The sequence below is a fragment of the Scyliorhinus canicula genome, chromosome 7 (assembly GCF_902713615.1).
Source record: "Scyliorhinus canicula chromosome 7, sScyCan1.1, whole genome shotgun sequence".
NCBI classification, from domain to species: Eukaryota; Metazoa; Chordata; class Chondrichthyes; order Carcharhiniformes; family Scyliorhinidae; genus Scyliorhinus; species Scyliorhinus canicula.
Window position 1 is genome coordinate 204,730,774 of NC_052152.1, and position 25,388 is coordinate 204,756,161.

General features: G+C 46.5%; 1 protein-coding gene and 1 long non-coding RNA gene across 4 annotated transcripts in view; one reads left to right on the forward strand and one right to left on the reverse strand.

Moving 5' to 3' along the window:
• LOC119969735 overlaps positions 1-13,259 on the forward strand; it is a 33,162-nt gene extending 19,903 nt beyond the window's left edge. The window contains exons 2-3 of one of the 2 annotated variants that reach the window (XR_005461455.1): positions 5,086-5,217; positions 13,113-13,259. This is a non-coding gene — a long non-coding RNA (uncharacterized LOC119969735). Of the gene's footprint in view, positions 1-5,085; positions 5,218-5,492; positions 5,543-13,112 lie in introns of those variants that run through there. The other variant, XR_005461454.1, reaches the window with a different exon arrangement.
• A 21-nt stretch (positions 13,260-13,280) lies between these two features.
• LOC119969736 (protein FAM167A-like) lies at positions 13,281-24,071 on the reverse strand. Of its 2 annotated transcripts, XM_038803755.1 has the most exons (3): positions 23,836-24,071; positions 14,064-14,257; positions 13,281-13,771 (listed from the first exon to the last, which is right to left on the reverse strand). In XM_038803755.1, the coding sequence occupies exons 1-3, from the start codon at positions 23,922-23,924 to the stop codon at positions 13,683-13,685; spliced, it is 372 nt and encodes a 123-aa protein (XP_038659683.1). In that variant the 5' UTR covers positions 23,925-24,071; the 3' UTR covers positions 13,281-13,682. The 2 variants fall into 2 exon arrangements, with proteins under 2 accessions (XP_038659683.1, XP_038659682.1); XM_038803754.1 differs by lacking the exon at positions 14,064-14,257.
• Between the last annotated feature and the right edge of the window lie 1,317 nt (positions 24,072-25,388).

The following is a 25,388-nucleotide window of genomic DNA, read 5'->3' on the forward strand; positions in this document are numbered from 1 at the left end:
CCCTGAACAGGTGCCGGAATGTGGTGACTAGGGGCTTTTCACAGTAACTTCATTTGAAGCCTTCTTGTGACAATCAGCCACTTTCATTTCATTTCTTCAACGGAATCGTGCTGTCATCTTCTTCATTCACCTGAGATGACAGGTGGGACGAGGATTTAACATCTCACCTAGGGAAGGACAACTGACTCCGCCGAGTTCAAATTGAGGGACCCTTCATCCTTGAACATTAATTAGGGTCAAAGGAATAGGATTACAAAGGCATCTAATCTAAAACGCTCATCCCATATCCCACCCTCCCACTTGGTTTGATTGCTAATATGGCCAGCAGTGGCCCATTTATTAGAATAAACCCATTTATTCTACTGCTAGACTTGAAGGAAAATTAGATCTGGGGTTATTGCACCATAAGACCACAAGAAATAGGAACAGGAATAGGCCACTCAGCCCTTCGAGGCTGTTCTGCCAGTAAATAAGACCATGGCTGACTCACTCAGTCCACTTTCCTGCCTTCTCTCTGTAACGCTTAATTCCCCTACTTATTAAAAACCTTGTGGTGGGATTTGAACTCTTGACTACAGAGCTTTAATCCGAACCTCTGGATAATGACTGCAACGAGCTTACCCACAAACCACTCTCTCAGCACATGATATACACATATCCCAACTCTACACCAGCCTCAAAGCGGTTACTCCCGGGGCCGGGGAGGCTGCGGCTATGGAGGATACAGCTCCTACAACCAGTGACATTGAGTCTGGTCTTGTTCTGAGATCCAACCTCCTCCCTTTCCGTTACTTTAGTTTTTGTGCCTGAGCTGGTGGCTGCAAATGTCAGATCTTGTAACAAAGCTTCTTCATCAGTGATGTGCTCTCTTTCCTCCTTCTGCGCCCCCTCTGCCTGGGCAGAAGGCAGTTTTTGGGTGCTTGTAAAGGTTATTGTGAGGATGATACTGAGGTGTGAACCAAGAGGTTCATGGTGATACCATCAGCTGCTTGCTCATCACACCAACTAGCAGGACGAAGATGTGCTGCGAGTTGAGAAGGGACACGCTCGAAGATGTTGTCATCTTCGATGTTCTCAGGGATCTCAGATGACGGAGGCTCCATCGGAGCTGGCCCATGATTCTGAAAAACATCTCCATGGGGCTAAGGAGATGTGTCCACCTTCTCTGCTTTGCTCCTTATATTGTGCAAGAGGGAAGAATGTCAATGGTTCTGTACCATTGTGTTTGGATGATATATATTTGGGATGTGAACACAGTGGGAACAGGGTGTGAGTCTGGCATCATTGAGGTGTGTGTGAGGGTGAGGTAGACTAGTCGGATGTTGGCAATGAATCCTGAATGCCAGGTTCAGGATCTGAGTGGGTGTTGGGAGTGGAGTGCATTGAGCAGCATCAAAGGTTAGTGGTGTGTTGATTAGGAAATGTCCTGTGCAGATGCATTCACTAATCTTAGCCACCCGCATGAAATCATTTGACCTCTTGTGGTACAGCTGCCAGGTCCTTAGATCCGGACTCGAGAAGTTAACCTTCTTGGCCACATGTTCCCATTCCCTCCTGAGGGTGTTCCCTGAGGTTCTCCTGGCTCCCCATGGGATCACAGCATCTCTCCTCCTGGCTTCCTGCAGGAAGGAACCATCCAGCACTGGGCCCATCAGTCTGATTCCCTAGACCTGCCCTGGTGTTAAGTTTGCACGAAATACAACTGCAGCAACATTTTTGTGTAGCTCCCCTTTATGAAGGTGTAGGGCTATCTATAACACGTCTATCTATATATATATAGGGCTATCTATAACACGAGAAATAGGTCTCCAACTGTATGTAGGGCTTGAGAAAGAGAACGCACCACCAGAGGTTTAGGAGCTGGTTCCAAAATCATTCAGATGGGGTGTGGAGTCAGGTGTCTTACCACCAGACTCCCGACACAACGCAGACCTTGCACCCAAAAACCATGCCTTTTTTTCCATATAATTGTGTAATATATGCAGTTTTGCATCTGCACCTAACCCTTTATACATTGTTTGATTTTGAGGTGTGAGTAAGGCTGCACTTACTTGCTCATCTCCTGTTGCCCTGAGAGGGTGGTGACTTTTGTCATGTAGCATCATTTTCACTACTCCAGTGGCACTCAAAGTCCGCGATATAATGTGGCCAGGCTCGGGCCAGGCTGGGTAAAGACGGCAGTGACGGACATTGGTGAAGCAAATATGCTTTTCCGACAATGTGGCAGCTTTTCTGGGCTTAGCTCATTCCCAAATTTACTGAATTAACTTTTTTGCCAATTGGGAATTTTAACGGACAGCCTCAGAGCTGTTGCACAGTGCTATATCCATGATTATCATATTTTACTTGTAAGTAAACTCCTTTAAAGCTCCATCATTGGAAAAGCATCCTTGGAGTCAAACCTATAAAACACAATGGTGCCTGTGCTGTTGTTACAGGACGGAAATGCCCTCCAAGGATCAAGACAAATATCTGGATTTATGATTTATGTTCAGTGCTTGCGGCATGGCCGCACAGTGGTTAGCACTGTTGCTTCACAGCGCCAGCGTCCAAAGTTCGATTCCCGGCTTGGATTATTGCCTGTGCGAAGTCTGCACGTTCTCCCCGTGTCTGCGTGGGTTTCCTTCGGGTGCTCCGGTTTCCTCCCACAAGTCCCGAAAGACGTGCTTTTAGGTGAATTGGACATTCTGAATTCTCCCTCAGTGTACCCGCACAGGGGCCGGAATGTGGCGACTAGGGGATTTTCACAGTAACTTCATTGCAGTGTTAATGTAAGCCTACTTATGATACTAATAAAGATTATATTAACACAACAATATCTGTTATCTGTAGAACTGTTTCAAAGCAAAATTAATGCTAATTTGTGGTAAGACACCTAACTCCAACCCATCTGAATGGGCAGCTAAACACAGGTAAGGGCATTTATTGTAAAAATGTATTTGGGCTTTACTCAGCTGGAGTTCCAGTGCAAGGTTCAGGATCAATAGCTGCGATGTCAGAGACCTTTAACACCTCGGGCTGTGAAAATGAAATTTGTGGCCTGATATATTAGGGACAGCAATATCATCACATTAAACTGTAGCATTGTAGTGCTCATACATTCACATGTGCACTTCCTGAAGGGAGAGTCCTTGGCTCCTTCCCTGCTGAAGCTTCACCTGAGCCATTTTCATCAGTGATAGTTTACCGTTACCGTCCACTCTCAGGGATCAATGACAGTTCCCAAGTCTGACTCAGCCAGAGCAGCAGTCAAAACTGCACACTTGGCGTTATTCACTGTCTAGCCACTAGCCAATCGAGCGATGTAACTGCCCAGCTACACTATATCTAGAACTGCAATGTTGGGTTGCAATATCTAGGACTGTAATCTTGTAATCTAGCTGGTATCAGGATCTAGATCAGCAGCTGGGATATTGTGGGCTGCAGAATCAGGATTGTAACATTGCAATATTGAGAGCTTCAATATCTGATTGTATAATATGAAATGCTGTAATATCAGAGAGTGCTGCATCTAAAACTTTAATATCGAAGGTTGGAATTTCATGAGAGGTTTAATATTAGACAGTAATATTTTTGAACCTCGGAGACCACATTAATTTCAGAAACTGTAATGTGAGGCACTACAATATCTGATGGTGCTATTTCGAAAACGGCAATAAGAGAGGCTTAATATCAGGGACTGTAGTATTGGGGTTGTATTACCGGGGTTGTAATGTCAGAGGCTGCGATATCAGGGGCTTTCTTTGAAAGTGGAATATTACCTGGAGAGAAAGATGTAATGAATGTGGGAATTTGAGATATATTGTATTATACTGTATTATATTATATACGGGCTGGTTTACCTCAGTGGGGTAGACAACTGATTTGTGATGCAGAACAAGGCCGGGAGGGCGGGTTCAATCCCGTACCAGCTGAGAATTCTGAATTCTCCCTCTGTGTACCCGAACAGGCGCCGGAATGTGGCATCTCGGAGCTTTTCGCAGTAACTTCATTGCAGTGTTAATGTAAGCCTACTTGTGACAATAAAGGTTATTTATATGTATTTGGTCCAGTAAAGGTTAAAATCCTGATTCAGTGTGTGTGTATAACTGCTGCAGTAGTGTTTTAAAAACTCCTAAAAAAACCTAGGCTTTTTGGGAGCTAGGCCTAGAGATGCAGCTAATGTATTGTAAAAGTTTGGGGTAATCGATGTTTGTTTGTATTCAGAGGGTTCCCTGTGGAATAGTTAATTTGAGACATTGGACGTGATTCAGCCACCGTGTTGTGCCCGGCATGATCTGGATCAAGATCGCTGGGTGCGATCCAGATAATGTTATCAATGTAATTTAAATATGCCGCAGCCACGTTCACCCCAGGAGTCACCAGCCGCAAGGGCAAGAATTCAGCCAAGCGCTGATTAGTTTTGGTTTCCTCAAGCGTGGACCTGGATGATGGTACCTTGGGGGTCTTGGAGCCATTAGAGTCCCCCCCCCCCCGGATGGTCGGGGACAGGGCAGAGTAGCACCCCGGTACTTCTCCTGGCACCTGGGCACCCTGTCAGTGCCAACTGGGCATCCTGGTGGTACCATCCTGACACTGCCAGGATGCCCAGTTGGCACTGCCAGGGTGCCAGAGACACTGCCCAGGTGCCAGGCTGGTAGTGCCAGGGTGCCTGGGTGCTAGGTTGGCAATCCCAAGTGTGGGGGTTGAGGGGACATGAAGGGGCCACAGGAAGGTTGGGTGGATGAAAAGGGGTGGGTCCTGAAGAGGGGGCTGTGGGGGAGGGGGGGGGGGGGGGTCACAATCTCACATAGGGATCAGGGCAGCCTTTCAAAATGGCGGCCCGATCTCTCAGGAGCCGATCTTGCTGGCGAGTTCAGCTCCCCAGTGCCGGAAAAGTTTCAAAGTGTGGTCTCGACCAGGGAGAAATTCCACAAGGGCCAATAAAATGGCTAAATGTCGTTGAATAGCGGTCTCCATCTTGACATTACAGCTGTCATGAAACGCCCTGCCAAATATGCCCAAAATTATACTTTGACATTTTTCCATTGAATTGCACACATTGTGTTTAGTTTGGTGAAGTGTTTTTCAAACCTTTTTGCCCAGGACCATTTTTACCAACCGACCATCCTTTGGGACCCATGCCGACCGACCTTCGCGATCCACGCCTGCTGACCTTCATGACCCACGCTGCCCGATCTTTGGGACCCACTGTTTTCACTTACCTTTGATTTGCAGGTGAGCTTGCTTGGTCCTCACAATCACACTTGTTTTGTTATTCAATGTTACAATTCTGAAAATGACTTCAGCTGATGATTTAAGATCTCACTGCGTCCTGTGAACAAATTAAAGAGGTTTGTCCTCGCTCTTGTCTTTGAAGTTTTGAGGGTTTTAAATTTTGATTTGCCAGTGCTTCCCTGTATATAACACACATGCACTTTGATCTGCATTGGCACATTTAATAACCCACACCTCAAGTAGTCATCTTTATGCTGCTTTGTTCCTGTTTTCAGCTTCTTCTTCATGGGTTGTTCACCAGAGGCCCTGGAGCTCACACCAACACTGCTGGCAGCTGCAAAATGGAGGAATCTCTCTTGTGCCCAGAACACGTGACGTCAGTGTTTGGGGCACGTTGACCTGTTCTCTGCCACCGCTCCAGGCTGGAAGTCTCCAGCGATTTAAAAAATAACTGCTCCAGGATCAGCACGCTGACATCAGGAGAAGACGTTCTGCCCCGCTGGATCTGGGCCAGCACATTGCTGAGGGGGGAACATGTGTGCGGAACACCATTGGGCACTTCATCCCGTGATCAGGAATGCCGACACATGGTCCTGCAACCCTCCCGACACCCACCCTGGGGTCGGGACCCTGGGTTTGAAAATGACTGGTTTAGTGAGATGATGGAGTTAATGGGAGGAGCCCAAGGTTGAAGCAGTCAGGTATTGGGGTTTTCAGGGTTAGTTTTTGGCTGAGCTGAGAGGACTTCTGAAAAAATACAGCCAGAGATACTGCAGTATTCTAACAGGGGGTCAGGTCTCTTTCTTAAAGCAGTTTCAGATAGTCTCTCTTTCTCAATATGGAGTATTCAAGACATCTCTGTGCAGCCGGTATTCCTGAGTGATAACTATTTAAAAGTGGATTGCGATCTGAGATGTTTTTTCTGTTTGAGTGGGAATAAAGATAGCAGTTAAGGGTTATTGCATTCACTGTATTGATTAGTATTGTTTAAGGGGTATTGTAAACTGTTTCCTTGTGTTACGTAAAAATATTTTAATACTATGTCAGTAATAATGTTTGTTTTAATATACCATCTTTATTTTGTGTGAAATTACTCCTGGAGTGAGGTATCCTTTCCTCAGTCTTACAAAATTAAAATAAAATATAATAGTAATAATAATAATCTTTATTATTGTCACAAGTAAGCTTACATTAACACTGCAATGAAGTTACTGTGAAAAGCCCCCAGTCGCCACACTCCGGCGCCTGTTCTGGTACACGGAGGGAGAATTCAGAATGTTCAAATTTCAGGACTTGTGGGAGGAAACCGGAGCACCCGGAGGAAATCCCTCAGACACGGGGAGAACGTGCACACTCCGCACCGACAGTGACCCAAGCCGGGAATCGAACCCAGGACCCTGGTGCTGTGAAGCAACAGTGCTAACCACTGTGCTACCATGCCGCTCAGGGTTTCAGTCCCGTATCCGAGCCACTGTTGGAGTCTAGTCTGGAATCGGAATAAAGCAAAATCCAGATTTTGATGATTTCATTCAAAGTGCAACAGAGAATTAACCTTGGCACTTACACAAATAATTCTTTAAAAATTGTCCAGAAACAACTTCAACTGGGCTAATGGTGAAATCATTGTGGTTTTGTTCTCATGGTTATTCCTAACTCCCACGCCCCAGCCTCTCCCACCTACACTGAAATGCTCTCAAGTCTTAAGCCAATCTCCTCGAAAACACGCTGACCCCAGTTCAGGCTGCATTGCTCACAAGCTGCCCACACTCACCCACCACTCCACAAGACCAAATATAACCATCCACTGCCTCATGGTGCAACATTTAAATCTGGGCTTGCAAAATCCTACCAACTGTCCTGGCTTGAGGCAATTTGCACCTCTTTCACCTGTGATTCTCCCTCTCTCCAGTCGCACCATCTGGACCTGTAAAAACGTAATTACCTGCAAAAACTCGCATTCAAAGTATTGTCTTGCGTCATTGACTTTGTCTCTATATGTGGGTGTGGAACCCACCCCTTCACTCACCTGATGAAGGAGCTGCGCTCCGAAAGCTAGTGATTCCAAACAAACCTGTTGGACTTTAGCCTGGTGTTGTAAGACTTCTTACTGTGCTCACCCCAGTCCAACAGCGGCATCTTCACATTACAACTTTTAAATCTGCAGCCATCTGACAACTTCCCAAACTTCTTCCCAAACTCCAACCGACATCTGCGCTGTGAATTTCCATTTACCAGAAATGCCCAGTGGGAATAGTTTTCAGTGACCACAAGCACTGGTCAGTTACCAAAAGACCCAAACAGAGATAAACTGTGAGAACAATAGAGGTGGTGGAGGCAGGCACAAAAGCAATGTTTAAGATGCATCTTGATAGACACATGTATGGGCAGGGATTGGAGGGATACAGATCTTTGGGAAATAAGTAGTAGGTCTAAATAAGGAACCTGGATCGGCTCAAGCTTGTTGGGACGAAGGACCTGTTCCTGTACAGTAATGTTCTTTGTTCATTGATTAGACAAGGTAAATTCAGAAAGAATGTTCCCGATGGTGGGGGAGTCCAGAACAAGGGGTCATAGTTTTGAGGATAAGGCGTAAACCTTTTAGGACTGAGGTGAGGAAAAATTTCTCCACCCAGAGGATGGTGAATCTATGGAATTAACTACCACCGAAAGTGGTTGAGGCCAAAACATTGTGTCATTTGAAGAAGGAATTAGATACAGCTCTTGGGGCTGAAGAGATGAAGGGATGGGGGGGGGGGGGGGGGGAGGCAGGATCAGGGTATTGAACTTGAAGATCAACCATGATCATAATGAATGGCGGAGCAGGCTCGAAGGGCTGAATGACTCCCCACTGCTTATATATTCTATGTATGTTATGTACCCCATTTATGTTTAAATAGTGGCACTGTGAAATAGTGGCGATGCCACCTGCCCAATAATCCTGAGAACCAGGTTAATGATCTGGGGCACGGTTTCAAAATCCAAACAGGCGCCGGAATGTGGCGATTAGGGGATTTTCACAGTAACTTCATTGCAGTGTTAATGTAAGCCTACTTGTGACAATAATAAAGATTATTATAAATCCAACTACAGCAGCTGGTGAAATTTAAAATCAAGTAATAAAATCTGGAATTGAAAGCTAGCCTCAATTATGGTGAGCATGAAACTATCATCAATAATCATAAAACCTCTTTTCTTTCTGGTTCACTGATGATCTTTAGGGAAGGAAATCTTCCGACCTTCCCCGGTCTGGCCGACATGTGACTCCAGACCCACAGCAATGCGGATGACCCTTAACTGCCCTCTGAAATGGCCCAGCAAGCCACTCAGTTCAAGGGAAATTAGGGATGGGCATCAAATGTTAAACTTGCCAGAGGTGCTCACGTACATGAAAGATTTAATAAAAAACAAAAATAATGTTGTAGCTGACTGTTCCTATAAATCTAGATGAGCAGAATCAATAGTAATGATTCCATGACGATCACAGCTTCAAAACTTGGATTTATTCAAAATTCAACACATCCATCACATTTTAAAAAGTAGCTGATGCTAACCAAATATTACCCCCTGGGGAATAGGGTTTCAGGCTTGAATCTACTTTGCGTATTCTGAGAGGGAAACCATCCATGGAGTGGAAGCAAAAGGCTTAATGGCTCATCTAAAAGGAGAAGAACATTTAGTTTTATATTAATGTTGCGATTATAACTGAAACTATTAAAGAAAGCATTGACATGCTCCGGGAGAAAAAGAAGGGGAAAGCCTGGAAGCGGTTTTTCAAATGACCAATTGGTTTGATCGGGCAAATGTAGAGATGCTTCCACTTGTGGGCATGTCCAAAACGATAGATTAGAATTCAGACATAGTCACCAATAAATGCAGCCAGGAATTCAGACCAAGGATTGGGTTTGGGCTCCACTCCAGATAATCCAGTGAGCAGTGACTGGAACAGTGGATCTGAATATTGGATTCCAGCAAAGTGCAACTTAATCAACTTCTTCATCTAGTGATGACGAGAATGCGGAACTTGCCACTCCATGGAATAGTTGAGGTGAACACCATAGATGTAAAGGGATACCGGGTAAGTACATGAGGCAGAAAGTAATAGAAATGTATGCTGATAGAGTGAGATGAGTTAGGGCAGGAGGAGATGAATGTAAAGCATAGACCAGGTAAGCTGAATCGTCATTTTGTACTGCACATTCTGTGCAATTAAAGTTGCACCATTGGTGCAAAGTGAAGTTGCTGAGAGTTAGTTGGGTCCTGATTGTGAATTTACACATCTGCATCATCAGTACCCAGTGCCACTGATGGGGAACCGTTACAGTGTAAATGCTGCCAATATTGAAAATTAACCAGTCTCCACGCATTCCAGTCTTTTTAGTATCTCCTTTTCCTGAGGAAAAGAATAATTTTCCCCCTCACCTTGTTAGTCGGTTATGCCACCATCCACCAGTATCACTTAATCTACTGGAGTACACTTCATATTTCAACGTATCCCGACAGCTCAAGGGCTGAAGAAAACAAAAACAACATAAAACCATAACCTTAAAATGCTGTGCAATATAATGAAATGAACACACTTTTCATACACCTTAGGGAGGTTATCATTCTTACAGAATATTAAAGTATCAGCTTGCCCAGAATTCACTGATTCCTGTTCCATCCACCAATTGGTGCATGAAATGTCTCTGTTACATTAAGGTGGAAGGAAATTCCACCTTAATAAATAAGGCCTTTGACAAGGTCCCTCATGGCAGACTGGTGAAGTCACATGGGATCAGAGGTGAGCTGGCAAGGTGGATACAGAACTGGCTAGGTCATAGAAGGCAGAGAGTAGCAATGGAAGGGTGCTTTTCTGATTGGAGGGCTGTGACTAGTGGTGTTCCGCAGGGTTCAGTGCTAGGACCATTGCTGTTTGTAGTATATATAAATGATTTGGAGGAAAATGTAACGGTCTGATTCGTAAGTTTGCGGATGACACAGGTTGGTGGAATTGCGGATAGCGATGAGGACTGTCAGAGGATACAGCAGGATTTAGATTGTTTGGAGACCTGGATGGAGAGATGGCAGATGGAGTTTAATCTGGACAAATGCGAGGTAATGCATTTCGGAAGGCCTAATACAGGTAGGGAATATACAGTGAGTTGGTAGAACCCTCAAGAGTATTGACAGTCAGAGAGATCTCGGTGTACAGGTCCACAGGTCACTGAAAGGGGCAACACAGGTGGAGAAGGTAGTCAAGAAGCCATACGGCTTGCTTGCCTTCATTGGCCGGGCATTGAGTGTAAAAATTGGCAAGTCATGTTGCAGCTGTATAGAATCTTAGTTAGGCCACACTTGGAGTATAGTGTTCAATTCTGGTCGCCACGCTACCAGAAGGATGTGGAGGCTGTAGACAGGGTGCAGAAGAGATTTACCAGGATGTTGCCTGGTATGGAGGTCATTAGCTATGAGGAGAGGTTGAATAAACTCGGTTTGTTCTCACTGGAACGAAGGAGGCTGAGGGGCGACCTGATAGAGGTCTACAAAATTATGAGGGGCATAGACAGAGTGGATAGTCAGAGGCTTTTTCCCAGGGTGGAGGGTCAATTACTAGGGGGAATAGGTTTAAGGTGCGAGAGGCAAGGTTTAGAGGAGATGTACGAGGTACGTTTTTTAGACAGAGGGTTGTGGGTGCCTGGAACTCGCTGCCGGAGGAGGTGGTGAAAGCAGGGACGATAGTGACGTTTAAGGGGCATCTCGACAAATACATGAATAGGATGGGAATAGAGGGATACGGTCCCCGGAAGTGTAGAAGATTTTAGTTTAGACGGGCAGCATGGTCGGCGCAGGCTTGGAGGGCCGAAGGGCCTGTTCCTGTGCTGTACTTTTCTTTGTTCTTTGTTCTTGAAGCAATGACCTGAATTCACTGCCCATAGTCTTGGGTAGAAAGCTCAAAGTCACAGAGCACGGCAGCCCAGTCAGCCCATCATCCACTTTGAAAGGGCTATCAAATTCATTGCACTCCCTGAATTGTTCCAGGACAACAAGAGTTTTCCTTTTCAATGTAGATCCAATTCCGTTTTAGAAGTTCATACTGAAACTGCTTCCACACTAAGTTCACAGATAACATAAAAATTAATGGTGTGGGAAATAGTGAGGAGGAAAGCCTTAGATTGATTACAGGATGATATAGACAGGCTGGTCAGATGGGCAGAACTGTGGAAAATGGAATTTAACCTTGAGTAGTGTGAGATAATGCCTTTTGGGAAGACTAACAAGGCAAGAGAATATAGAATGAATGGTAAGACCCTAGGAAGTACAGTGGACCAGAGGAATCTTGGTGTGAATGTTGTCATGGGAGTGTTCCTTTAAGAAATGTTTTGTCTTATCACATGACTTCAGCGATGTGGGTGGAGCTGGGCTGTGGCTCTGGGAGTTGGTTTTACTTTTGCTTTGAGTTTGAACAGGTTTTGTTCTGCACAAGTTGAAAGAAGGTTTTTCTCTATCTGCATTTTAAAAGCTGTTTCCAGACTGCTTGGTAACTTGAAAAGAAACAACTGTTTTGTGGAAGAAATTCAAACCTGCTGTTTTGGAAAGGAAACAGGAGCACCCGTACCAGGTCTTGAGTGCTGTGTCCTGGGCCACCCTTTTGAAAAGGGTTTCTGGTTTATGGGATCTTGTTATTAAATTGGAACAGCTAAAGGGGGAATTTATTAAGAGTTATACATAGAGTATTGTAACTGTGTGGGGTATTTATGTTTGTAGTTGATAAAAATGCTTACTGTGTGTTTATAAAAATTTTAACTAAATTCGTAGAATAAACTTTGTTTTTGATTAAAAGTGCCAAAGAACTCTGTTGAATAACACCTGAAACGCAGACCCTTGTCCTCATCATAACCAAAATCAATAAACAGTTGTAGGTCCGGTGAACTCCATGATATACTTTGGCGTTTTCTAAACCCTGGCTCATAACAATGTCCATAGATCCCTGAAGACAGCAGGACAGGTAGATAAGGTGGTTAAGAAGGCATATGGGACTCTTGCCTTTATTAAGTGAGGCAGAGAATATAAGAGCAGGGAGGTTATTATGGAGCTGTGTAAAACGCTGGTTAGGCCCCAGCTGGAGTACTGTGTACAGTTCTGGTCACCACCCTGTAGGAAGTGATTGCAGTGGAGAGAGTGCAGAGGAGATTCACCAGGATGTTGCCTGGGCTGGAGCATTTCAGCTATCAAGAGAGACTGGATAGGCTGGGGTTGTTTCCCCTGGAGCAGAGATGAGTAAAGAGAGGGGGAATCTGATTGAGGTGTACAAAATTATGAAGGGCATAGATCGGGTTAATAGGGAGGAACTTTTCCCCTGAGTAGAGAATAACCAGTGGGCACAGATTTAAGGAAAGGGGCAGGAGATTTGGAGGGGATGTGAGGAAAAACATTTTCACCCAGAGGGTAGTTGAATTCTGGAACTCACTGCCTGAAAGGGTGATAGAGGCAAGAAACCTCACAACATTTAAAGCGTATTGAGTTGAGCACTTGAAACCCCACAGCATACAAGGCTATGGACCAAGTGCTGGAAAATGGGATTAGACCAGATACGTCTTGATGGCTGGCATGGACAAGATAGGTTGAAGGGCCTTTTCCATGCAGTACAAACCCTGTGACTCTGTGACCCCATTGCACAACTCACTTCTGTCACTGTTGTGGTAACACTTTGAGACATTCGGCTTTGCTAACATCGCTGGCATAAAATATTCCCATGAGTTCTCCCAATCAGCTGCCATAATATTGACAAAAATGTTGGTGAAACTGCAAATATGGCCATTTACCTTCTTTCTCCGAAGTTCCCACTGAAGTTTTGATGGGAGTTTGGAAGAACCTGTGTGAAAATTGTTGGTAACTAACTTACTTTTCCGTTGCAGATATTCAAGACAGTAATCGATTGTGATTTTTGTAGCTTCAGAATGCTACATCAGCTCATCATTAATGATCTGAACAAGTGCTAGTGTTGGGGCAGGATTGGATATATCTGTATTCATTAATGTACTTCTATTTGCAAAGGGAATAAAACCAAGAATCATACAAAATCATTGAATGAATAGTCCACTGGTTACACTTTATTCTTTGTCAGAATTAATGGGGATGATGTTGATGTTTTATCAGCTCCATGGGATTCGGCCATGTCCCTCACATAACATGAAATAGGTTGTAATAAACTGTGATAGAACAATCTTACAAAATATACAATATTCAAAATAATCTACAGCAGTTATGTAGCACTAGTCAATGTTTCAGTGATCTGGCTGCAAAGACACAGCATGTTATGCTGGCATGAATTATGGCACCCACCCCACCACAGGTTTGCTCAGGGTACTGAGTTTCTGCGATTGTGTCTCTGGGTCAGTCGCCTGGGGTTAGGCTGAGAGCGGTTTAAACTGTCATCATCTTCAGAGTCCTCACTGTCGCTCCCCAAGACTGACAGATCATGGTCACTATTGTATTCCTTCTTCAACTCCTGAATCCCAGTGTGAATCTCCAACAACTGTTTCACCATGGTCTGATTCTGGAAGCGCATTTCCGTCTGTGAATTATAAATGTTGGGTTAGGATCTTTATTTACTGAGAAACTGAGTCATAGGGGCCAAAGCCCTATCCTCCCACCGTTAAAACATCGTAAATAGGAGTCGGAGGAGGCCGCATGACTCCTTGAACCTGCTCTGCCAGTCATTACTTCATCAACTCCACTCTCCCATACTAACCCCAAATCCATCGAGTTCCTTTGCGTTCAAAACTCAATCAATCACCGTCTTGAATATCTGCAACGGCTGGGCATCCACACCCCTCTGGGGTGGAGAATTCTAAAGATTCACAAACCTCTGAGTACTCCCTTCACTTCAGTCCAAAATGGCCGTCCCCTTGCCCTGGGACAATGAGCAAAGTTGAGAAGAGGAGGTAAGACGATGATATCAATCATGAAGTTGCGATGAGATGGCACAAACTTTTGGTTTAAGAGCTTGTTGGTTATACGAGGAAGAAAGACAGAGGAAGACATCCACAGTTTTGAGATCCTGGGAGAGAACGAGTTAATATTAGGGACTGTGCGATGAGCCTTGATCTCAACACAGTGAAGAAATAAATTTGAAAGAAAGCTTCCCGGATTTTAGAACTGAAACTAACTAGTGAAATATTCAGAAAAAACAGATTTGTTTAGGTTACAAAACAGGCCGAATAGTTCATCAGGCTTGAGTTTCAAATTCCTAGGGGTGCACATCACCAAAAATCTATCCTGGTCCACTCACGTCGACGCTATCACCAAGAAAGCACAACAGCGCCTATACTTCCTCAGGAAACTAAGGAAATTCGGCATGTCCACATTAACCCTTACCAACTTTTACAGATGCACTATAGAAAGCATCCTATCGGGCTGCATCACAGCCTGGTGTGGCAACTGATCGGCCCAGGACCGCAAGGAACTTCAGAGAGTCGTGAATATCGCCCAGTCCATCACACGAACCTGCCTCCCATCCATTGACTCCATCTACACCTCCCGCTGCCGGGGGAAAGCGGGCAGCATAATCAAGGATCCCTCCCACCCGGCTTACTCACTTTTCCAACTTCTTCCATCGGGCAGGAGATTCAGAAGTCTGAGAACACGCACAAACAGACTCAAAAACAGCTTCTTCCCCACTGTCACCCGACTCCTAAATGACCCTCTTATTGACTGACCTCATTAACACTACACCCTGTATGCTTCAACCGATGCCAATGCTTATGTAGTTACATTGTATATCTTGTGTTGCCCTATTATGTATTCTCATGTATTTTCTTGAATTTTGTTTAATTCCCTTTTCTTCCATGTACTGAATGATCTGTTGAGTGGTTGCAGAAAAATACTTTTCACTGTACCTCGGTACACGTGACAATAAACAAATCCAATCCGATCCGATCTGATCCTGGTTACATCAGCTTTAGTTTTTCTTGCCCATTTTGGGTAAATATCAGCTATCGAATCACAGAACGATTACAGCAGAAAAGGAAGCCATTCGTCTGGTATGTCTGTCCTGGCTCTCTGCCAGAGCAACTCAGCTTGATCCACCTCCCTGATTTCCCCCATCGCCCTACCACATGTATCTCTTCAGATAATTATCCAATATCCTTTTGAAAATCACAATTGAATCTGCCTCCACCACATGCTCAGGCAGCGCATTCCAGGTCCTACGCACTGGCTGTGCTACAAAGGTTTTCCTCATGTCGCCATTGGTTCTTTTGCCTTTCACCTTAAATCAGTGTCCTCTGGTTCTTGGCCTTTCCACCAATGAAACAATATCTCCCGATCTACTCCGTCCAGACCCCTCGTGAGTTTGAAGATCTCCATAAAGTCTCCTCTTAGTCTTCTCTTTCCTCAGGAAAACAGTCCCAGCTTGTCAAATCTATCATCAGCGCTGAAATCATTCATCCCAGCAACCAATCCAGCAAATCTTTTATGTGCCCTCTCTAATGCCTTCATATCCCTCCTAATTATCAGATCCAGAATTGGATACAATATACCAATTGAGGCCGATCACTATTTTATAAAGGCTCATCATAACCATAGATTCATGGAATCCCTACAGTGCAGAAGAAGGCGATTCGGCCCATCGGGTCTGCACCGACCCTCAGAAAGAGCATCCTAACCTCGGCCCACTCCCCTCTCCTATCCCTGTAACCTCACTGTTATAACCCGCTCTGATCCACTTGGCTGAGGACGATTGGTTACCCCAAGTTCCTCGGGGAATATGAGTTCCCCCAATGAGGGTTGTGTGGGGGGGGGGGGGGGGGCAGTCATTAGCAGTACAGCTATATAAATAGAGCTGACCAGTGTGATACTGGCTAGAGAAGGAACCAGTCATAAACTACTGGCCCTGTGTACATATTGTTGTAAATAGAGTTACTTTCTGTTTGACTCTGCAAACTCGTGTTGCATTCTTCGTGGCCCTCACAAAACTCACCTAACCGTTGAACACTAAGAGTCAATTTATCATGGCCAATCCACCTAACCTGCACATGTTTGGACTGTGGATAGAAACCGGAGCACCCGGGGGAAACCCACGCACACACGGGGAGAACGTGTTTTGTATTCTATATCCCTATTTATAACGCCCATGTTTCCATAGTCACTGAAAAATCCATCACTGCGATTGGAGGTGAACAATTAACAGTTACCGGGTACATATCTTTGATTTATTCACTAAAGCAGGAGGAGCCAGATCCTCTGTTTAAAAGAGAGCAAATCAGATTATCAGATCTGAGTGCAATTCACTAGAATTTACAAACACAGAACAGTGCAATTTGTATTTAAGAGTGGGCTACACTGCTTGAGACTGGCATCTGATGTTTGGATTTAAGCCAAGCAATGACACTTTACACATTACCCACCCCAAGCCTCAATTTGCACTTGTTTGCTTAATTTTTAAAATTATTACTCATTCTTGGGATGTAAGGGAAGCAGGCAAGACAAGTGTTTATTGGCCATCGCTAGCAGCCCGGAGATGGTTGCAATGGGCCTTCTTGAACTATTGGGTAGGGTTCTATCAATGAGTTGTTAAATTGAGGATCTAAAAGATTCCATGGCACTACTTTGAAGAATGGCAGAGGAGTTCTCCCCACGCAGTGCCCTGGCCAATATATAACCCTCAACAAACATCATTTGCACCAAAAGAGACAACACACATATGCCCTGTCAACCTTGTAAAGTTCGTACTAACATCTGGGGCCTGTGCCAAAATTGGGAGTGTTGGCCCACATACTAGTCAAGCAACTGTTTGATATAATCATAATAATTATGGGTTACTTCAATCTACATATAAAGCAGACTGGGTACATTAGGGGCTGGTTTAGCTCACTGGGCTAAATAGCTGGCTTTTAAAGCAGGCCAGCAGCATGGTTCGATTCCCGTACCAGCCTCCCCGGACAGGCGCCGGAATGTGGCGACTAGGGGCTTTTCACAGTAACTTCATTGAAGCCTACTCGTGACAATAAGCGATTTTCATTTCATTACATTTCTAACGCTGTGGAGGATGTATTCCTGGAATGCGTACAAGATGGTTTTCTGGAGCAGTATGCTGAGAAACCAACAAGAGAACATGCTATTTAATAGCATTAAGCAATGCGAAAAGGCTAATTAGTAAGCTTGTAAAAGAAACTTTAGAGAGGCGCGACTATAATAAGATGGAATTTTCCATTCGGTTTGAAAACAATGTAGCTCAAACTAAAACTGGGGTCAAAGGTAATTATGAAGGTATGAGGGCAAGTTCACAGCGTTGGATTTCAGAAAATTTATTAAAAGTTATAATAGTAGACAGGCAATGGCGAGTATTAAAAAAATTAAGACATGGTTTACAGCATTCCTTTATAGCACAAAGAAAACAGGAAAATTGAGTCAACCATGGAAGTTAATGATTGTATCAGATCTAAGCAAAAGGCTTATAAAATAGGCAAAAAAAATTCAACAAAGCACCAATAAACTGATAAATAAAGAGAAGATCAAATATAAATTCAAACTGGCAAGAAACATAAAAGTAAACTGCAAAAGCTTTTATATGTATGTTAAAAAGGGAAAATATTAGCTAACGCAATTGTGGATCCACAATAGATGGAGACAGGAGAATCTATAATGGGAATAGGGAATTTGCAAAGAAGCTAAAACAATTACTTTGTGTCTATCATCATGGAAGAAAATGCAAATAATCTCCCCAGAAATAATGGAGCACCGAGGGATTAACAGGAAAGAGGAACTGAAAGAAATTAGGATCAATAAAAAGGTAATACTGCAGAAATTAATGGTATTGAAAGTTGATAAATCCCTGATTCACCAATGATCTACATCCCAGAGTGTTGGAGGAGGTGACTGTAGAGATAGTGGATGTATTGATGATCATCTTTCAACATTCTATAGATTCTTGAATGGTGCCTGCAGGTTGGAAGTTTGCAAATGTAACCCCACTATTCCCGAACAGAGAATGAGAGAAATGGGGAATTGCAGACCTACTAGCCTGATGAGAGTGGTAGGAAAATACTTGAATCTAATATAAAGGGTGTAATGACTTAGAAATAATGATCTGATTGGGCAGAGTCAACATGGAGTTGTGACAGGAAAATTATATCTGACAAACCTGTTGGAGTTTATTTTGAGAATGTTGCTAGCAGATTAGATACAGAGAAATCAGTAAATGTGATGTATTTGGATTTTCAAAGGCCTTTCGATTACGTCCCACTCCTATTGGAAGATAAGGTAATGTTCTATTTGAATGGAGAGAGATTACAGGGTGGCACGATGGCTCCTAATTGTCGAAAAGTTAGGTGAGGTTATGGGGTTGGGGTGTGGGAGTGGGCCTAGGTGCGGTGCTCTCTCAGAGGGTCGGTGCAGACCCGATGGGCTGAATGGCCTCCTTCTGCACTGTAGGAATTCTGTGATTCTATGATAAACCCTTCATCCCATAAATCAACCTCTTGAACTTACTCTGAAATGCTTCCAATGCAAATATGTCTCTCCTCGGGTAAGGTGACTAAACTGTGCATGGTATTCTAGGTGTGGTTTCAATTGTACAATTGTAGCAAGACTTTCCTACTTTTATACTCCACCTCCCTTTCAATGAAGGCAAACATTCTGTTTGATTTCCTAAGCACTTGCTCTACCTGCATGTTGACATTTTGTGATTCATGTGCAGGGTGACCCAGATCTCTCTGTATTGCATCATTCTGGATACTCTCCATTTAAATAGTATTTTGCTTTTCTATTCTTCTGGCCAAAGTGGACAACTGTCAATGTTTTGCTGACTCACTGATCCTCTGTACATCCCTTTTCAGTGTTTGCTCCTCACATCTCACTTTCCTACTTGTTTTTTCACCTTCAACAAATCTGGTGAAAACACAATCAATCTCTTCATCCAAGTCATTAATATAAACCATAGATTTGCTATTTTAATCTGGTTAAGCTATTTGAGGCCTGAATGGGGGAACACATGTGAAATCCCAAACCAAACTAAACAAAGAGGAACAGCCGGCAGGGCCTAAAAGGGCAAGACAAGTTTTTGCTTCTGGTTTCTTTCCAGAACAGGGGCGAAATTCTCCCCTACCCAGCGGGGCGGGGGGTCCCGGCGTAGCGGAGTGGCGCCAACCACTCTTGCGTCGGGCCTCCCCAAAGGTCCGGAGTGGCTCCCGCTCCACCGACTGGCGCCAACGGCCTTTGGCGCTATGCCGATCGGCGTCGGGGCTGGCCGAAAGGCCTTCGCCAGTCGGCGTGAGTCCGCGCATGTGCCGGAGCATCAGCGGCCGCTGACGTCACCACCGGCGCATGCGCGGTGGAGGGGGTCTCTTCCACCTCTGCCATGGTGGAGGCCGTGGCAACGGTGGAAGAAAAAGCGTGCCCCCACGGCACTGGCCCGCCCGCCGATCGGTGGGTCCCAATTGCGGACCAGGCCACCGTGGGGGAACCCCCGGGGTCCGATCGCCCCGTGCCGCCCCCAGGACTCCGGGGGCCTGCTCGCGCCGCCATTCCCGCAGGCATAGAGGTGGTTTAAACCACGTCGGCGGGAGAGGCCTGTCAGCGGCGGGACTTCGGCCCATCGCGGGCCGGAGAATCGCCGCGGGGGGCACACCCTCCAGTGCCAGTATGTCCTTTCTCAAGTAAGGAGACCAAAACTGAACACAATACTCCAGGTGTGGCCTCACTAACACCTTATACAATTGCAGCATAACCTCCCTAATCTTAAACTCCATCGCTCTAGCAATGAAGGGGAAAATTCCATTTGCCTTCTTAATCACCTGTTGCATCTGTAAACCAACTTTTTGTGACTCATGCACTAGCACACCCAGGTCCTTCTGCACAGCAGCGTGTTTTAATATTTTATCATTTAAATAATAATCCCTTTTGGTGCTATTCCCACCAAAATGTCCTTTCCCCTCCCCAAAAGGCATTAGTGAAGCTAATTTTAACAAACTGCAAAAATCACTATGTTCCCACTCCGGTGTGGGAACGGTGAAAAACTGGTGCAAAACGGCCACCGATACCCCGTTTTGCTGGGGGCTAGCAGGGAGGCAGTGTAGAGTACCTGGCTCTAGCTGCCGATATGGCCTGGGGAATTGCTGGGTCTGTGACTGCGCTGTGCTACATGGCGGAGGCCACTCTCAGACCCGGCCCGCGAAACAGTCCCCCCCCTTTGCCGACTCGTGCACCCCAAGCCGCCCCACCGCAGTGCTCCTAGCCCTGAATATGGTCCCCCCTGCCCGCGGATCGGCCCTCCCCCGACTGTGGTGGCACTCTGCCAGGCCGAGTTCCCGACGGATGAAACCACAAGTGTCCCGCGCCGTCGGGAACTCAGCCGGTGTGGGTGACGGAGCATCGGGGGTGGTCCCTCAGGCAATGGCCTGAGGTCATCGATACATGGCGCGGCGTACACTTTGGAGGGGGCGGAGCATCGCCAAACCGGCGCCACCCCCCGGTTTCGGCGGGCATTTGGATTGTCCGGCCGTTTGCCAAACACGATTTCGCGCCGCCGACCGGAAAATCCAGCCCCAGGTGATTTTAATAAAATAGCAATTTTTAACATCATCCTACAAATTAAACAGATTGGTTGTTGAATTTGATAACACATTACTGTGGGGACTTAGATTCTAGATAACTAATCCAGTATTGGAATTACAAGACTGCTGTACCCTTACAATATCTGAATTATCTGAAATATAAAACCACAGACAGACAGTCACGTAATCTTCATTTGCATCTTAACACCATAATTTATATGAAATTTCTTTTTGAGATGAATGATTCTGGAGCAGAATCGAGAGAGGCTGACTCCCCCTGTACCAGGGTAATGTCAGACACATTTATACATTATCACCTAGAGGCACACTGGGCTAAATCGCTGGCTTTTAAAGCAGACCAAGGCAGGCCAGCAGCACGGTTCAATTCCCGTACCAGCCTCCCCGAACAGGCGCCGGAATGTAGCGACTAGGGGCTTTTCACAGTAACTTCATTGAAGCCTACTCGTGACAATAAGCAATTTAAATTTTTTCATTTTCACGTTGTGGAAATCCTTTGCAACTCTTCCTGCATTCTGCACACTAATTAATAATATTTAAATTCAAGTCATTAATAGGAGGCTATAGTTCAATTCATTTACTGAACTATTACAGTATAATCTGCCCCCTCCCATTTCGACCCTTGAGTTGAATTATTCTTAATTCATTCTTTCTGACTCTACTCTCTGCTCCAGGCTATCCCATCGCTTTTCCTACTCTCTGCCCCAGGCTATCCCATCGCTTTTCCCACTCTCTGCTCCAGACTCTCCCATCACATTTCCCACTCTCTGCTCCAGGTATCCCATCGCTTTTCCCACTCTCTGCTCCAGACTATCCCATTGCTTTTCCCACTCTCTGCTCCAGGCTAGTCCATCGTTTTTCCCACTCTCTGCTCCAGGCTATCCCATCGCTTTTCCAACACTCTGCCCCAGGCTATCCCATCGCTTTTCCCACTCTCTGCTCCAGGCTATCCCATTGCTTTTCCCACTCTCTGCTACAGGCTATCCCATCGCTTTTCCCACTCTCTGCTCCAGGCTATCCCATCGCTTTTCCCACTCTCTGCCCCAGGCTATTCCATCGCTTTTCCCACTTTGCCCCAGGCTATCCTATCACTTTTCCCACTCTCTGCTCCAGGCTATCTCATCGCTTTTCCCACTCTCTGCTCCAGGCTATCCCATCGCTTTTCCCACTCTCTGCCCCAGGCTATCCCATCGCTTTTCCCACTCTCTGCCCCAGGCTATCTCATCGCTTTTCCCACTCTCTGCCCCAGGCTATCTCATCGCTTTTCCCACACTACTGCTCCAGACTCTCCCATCACTTTTCCCACTCTCTGCCCCAGGCTATCCCATCGCTTTTCCCACTCTCTGCCCCAGGCTTTCCCATCGCTTTTCCCACTCTCTGCCCCAGGCTATCTCATCGCTTTTCCCACACTACTGCTCCAGACTCTCCCATCACTTTTCCCACTCTCTGCTCTAGGCTATCCCATCTCTTTTCCCATCTGCTCCAGGCTATCCCATCACTTTTCCCACTCTCTGCTCCAGGCTATTCCATCGCTTTTCCCACTGTCTGCTCCAGACTCTCCCATCACTTTCCCCACTCTCTGCTCCAGGCTATCCCATCGCTTTTCCCACTCTCTGCTCCAGACTCTCCCATCACTTTTTCCACTCTCTGTTCTAGGCTATCCCATCTCTTTTCCCATCTGCTCCAGACTCTCCCATCACTTTTCCCACTCTCTGCTCCAGGCTATTCCATCGCTTTTCCCACTGTCTGCTCCAGACTCTCCCATCACTTTCCCCACTCTCTGCTCCAGGCTATCCCATCGCTTTTCCCACTCTCTGCTCCAGACTCTCCCATCACTTTTCCCACTCTCTGTTCCAGGCTATTCCATCTCTTTTCCCACTCTGTGCCAGGTATCCCATCGCTTTTCCCACTCTCTGCTCCAGACTATCCCATTGCTTTTCCCATTCTCTGCTCCAGGTATCCCATTGCTTTTCCCACTCTCTGCTCCAGGCTATCCCATCACTTTTCCCACACTCTGCTGCAGGCTATTCCATCTCTTTTCCCATCTGCTGCAGGCTGTTCCATCGCTTTTCCCATTCACTGTTCCAGGCTATCCCATCACTTTTCCCACTCTCTGTTCCAGGCTATCCCATCACTTTTCCCACTCTCTGTTCCAGGCTATTCCATCTCTTTTCCCATCTGCTGCAGGCTATTCCATCGCTTTTCCCACTCACTGTTCCAGGCTATCCCATCACTTTTCCCACTCTCTGCTCCAGGTATCCCATTGCTTTTCCCACTCCCTGTTCCTGGCAATCCAATTGCTTTTCCCACTCCCTGTTCCTGGCTATCCCATCGCTTTTCCCACTCTCTGTTCCTGGCTACCCCATCACTTTTCCCACTCTCTGTTCCAGGCTATCCCATTGCTTTTCCCACTCTCTGTTCCTGGCTATCCCATCACTTTTCCCACTCTCTGTTCCAGGCTATCCCATTGCTTTTCCCACTCTGCACCAGGTATCCCATCACTTTTCCCACTCTCTGTTCCTGGCTATCCCATTGCTTTTCCCAGTCTCTGCTCCAGACAATACTTGATTAACCCCTGTTTCCTGGAATAATCCTGATCCTTGTAATTCCAAATCTATTTTCCGTAATTCTGAACCAGACCATCCCTTGTTCTTTTCCCTAATCTCTGATTTAGAATCCCTGAGTTTTCCCCACTTTTCTCATCCCGCTGGACCCAGATTGCCCAGGATCAATTCCCCCCTCTCCCTCACTGCTCCATTTCAGGGGAATCCTGACCGTCCTCCATTTCTGACCCAGGAATTCCCAGGTTAATCCCCACCTATGGCCCCAGGTTGCCAGCTAATCCTCACCTCCTTCCACCCCCTCTGCAGCTTTCTCATTCTGAATGTCACTCCGCTCCCCTTTTCCCTCCTCCTCCCTGGATTTGCAGACCTGGATTATTTTGGGAAATCCCTGTTCTTCCTCCCTCTTTCCACACTCACTGTTGGTTTTGCTGAGGTGCCCCCGCATTCCCTCTCCCTCTTTCATCCGCATTTCCCTGGCACAGATAAACTGCTTAATGTCTCACCAATTGGCAGCGAAGCCAGTCCAGCGCCCTGTCCATGTGCAGCCCCTGCCTCCTGCCTTCCTGCGGCTGCCAATCCATGCCAGGACCATCCTGCCCCACACAGAGCCCGGCTGGGCCGCCCCTGCCTCTCCCGCCCGCGAATCTGCTGCTTTTGGCGGAGAAGTCCCGCAGTTTGCTCAGCAGCGGCTCCATGTCGGGAGCTCCCGCCTCCCTGCGCCAAGGCGAGGGCTCCGGGGGCGGGCGAGTCGCCGCCCTGCCTCTGCCTGCTGGGGGTTAGCCGGGCACAGACCTCAGCTCACTGAGGAGTGGCCTCAGGGCCACCCAGCAGGACCTCTCCTTGCCAGGCATTCCCTTATCCCAGTGCCAGGCATTCCCTTATCCCAGTGCCAGGCATTCCCTTATCCCAGTGCCAGGCATTCCCTTATCCCAGTGCCCGGCATTCCCTTATCCCAGTGCCGGGCATTCCCTTATCCCAGTGACAGGCATTCCCTTATCCCAGTGCCAGCCCTTTCCTCATCCCAGTGCTGGGTATTTCCTCATCCCAGTGCCGGGCATTTCCTTATCCCAGTGCCCGGCATTCCCTTATCCCAGTGCCAGGCATTCCCTTATCCCAGTGACAGGCATTCCCTCATCCCAGTGACAGGCATTCCCTTTTCCCAGTGCCGGGCATTCCCTTATCCCACTGCCAGGCATTCCCTCATCCCAGTGCCCAGCATTCCCTTATCCCAGTGCCAGGCATTCCCTATCCCAGTGCCAGGCATTCCCTTATCCCAGTGCCAGCCCTTTCCTAATCCCAGTGCCGGGTATTTCCGTATCCCAGTGCCAGGCATTTCCTTATCCCAGTGCCGGGCATTTCCTTATCCCAGTGCCGGGCATTTCCTCATCCCAGTGCCGGGCATTCCCTCATCCCAGTGCCGGGCATTTCCTTATCCCAGTGCCGGGCATTTCCTTATCCCAGTGCCGGGCATTTCCTTATCCCAGTGCCGGGCATTTCCTAATCCCAATGCCCGGCATTCCCTCATCCCAGTGCCGGGCATTTCCTTATCCCAGTGCCGGGCATTTCCTAATCCCAGTGCCCGGCATTCCCTCATCCCAGTGCCGGGCATTTCCTTATCCCAGTGCCGGGCATTTCTTTATTCCAGTACCGGGCATTTCCTTATCCCAGTGCCGGGCATTTCTTTATTCCAGTACCGGGCATTTCCTTATCCCAGTGACAGGCATTTCCTTATTCCAATGCCGGGCATTTCCTTATCCCAGTGCCGGGCATTTCCTTATTCCAATGCCGGGCAATTCCTCACCCCAATGCCGGGCATTCCCTCATCCCAGTGCCAGCCCTTCCCTCATCCCAGTGCCAGGCATTTCCTTATCCCAGTGCCGGGCATTTCCTCATCCCAGTGCCGGGCATTTCCTCATCCCAGTGCCGGGCATTTCCTCATCCCAGTGCCGGGCATTTCCTCATCCCAGTGCTGGGCATTTCCTCATCCCAGTGCCAGCCCTTTCCTCATCCCAGTGCCGGGCATTTCCTTATCCCAGTGCCGGGCATTTCCTTATCC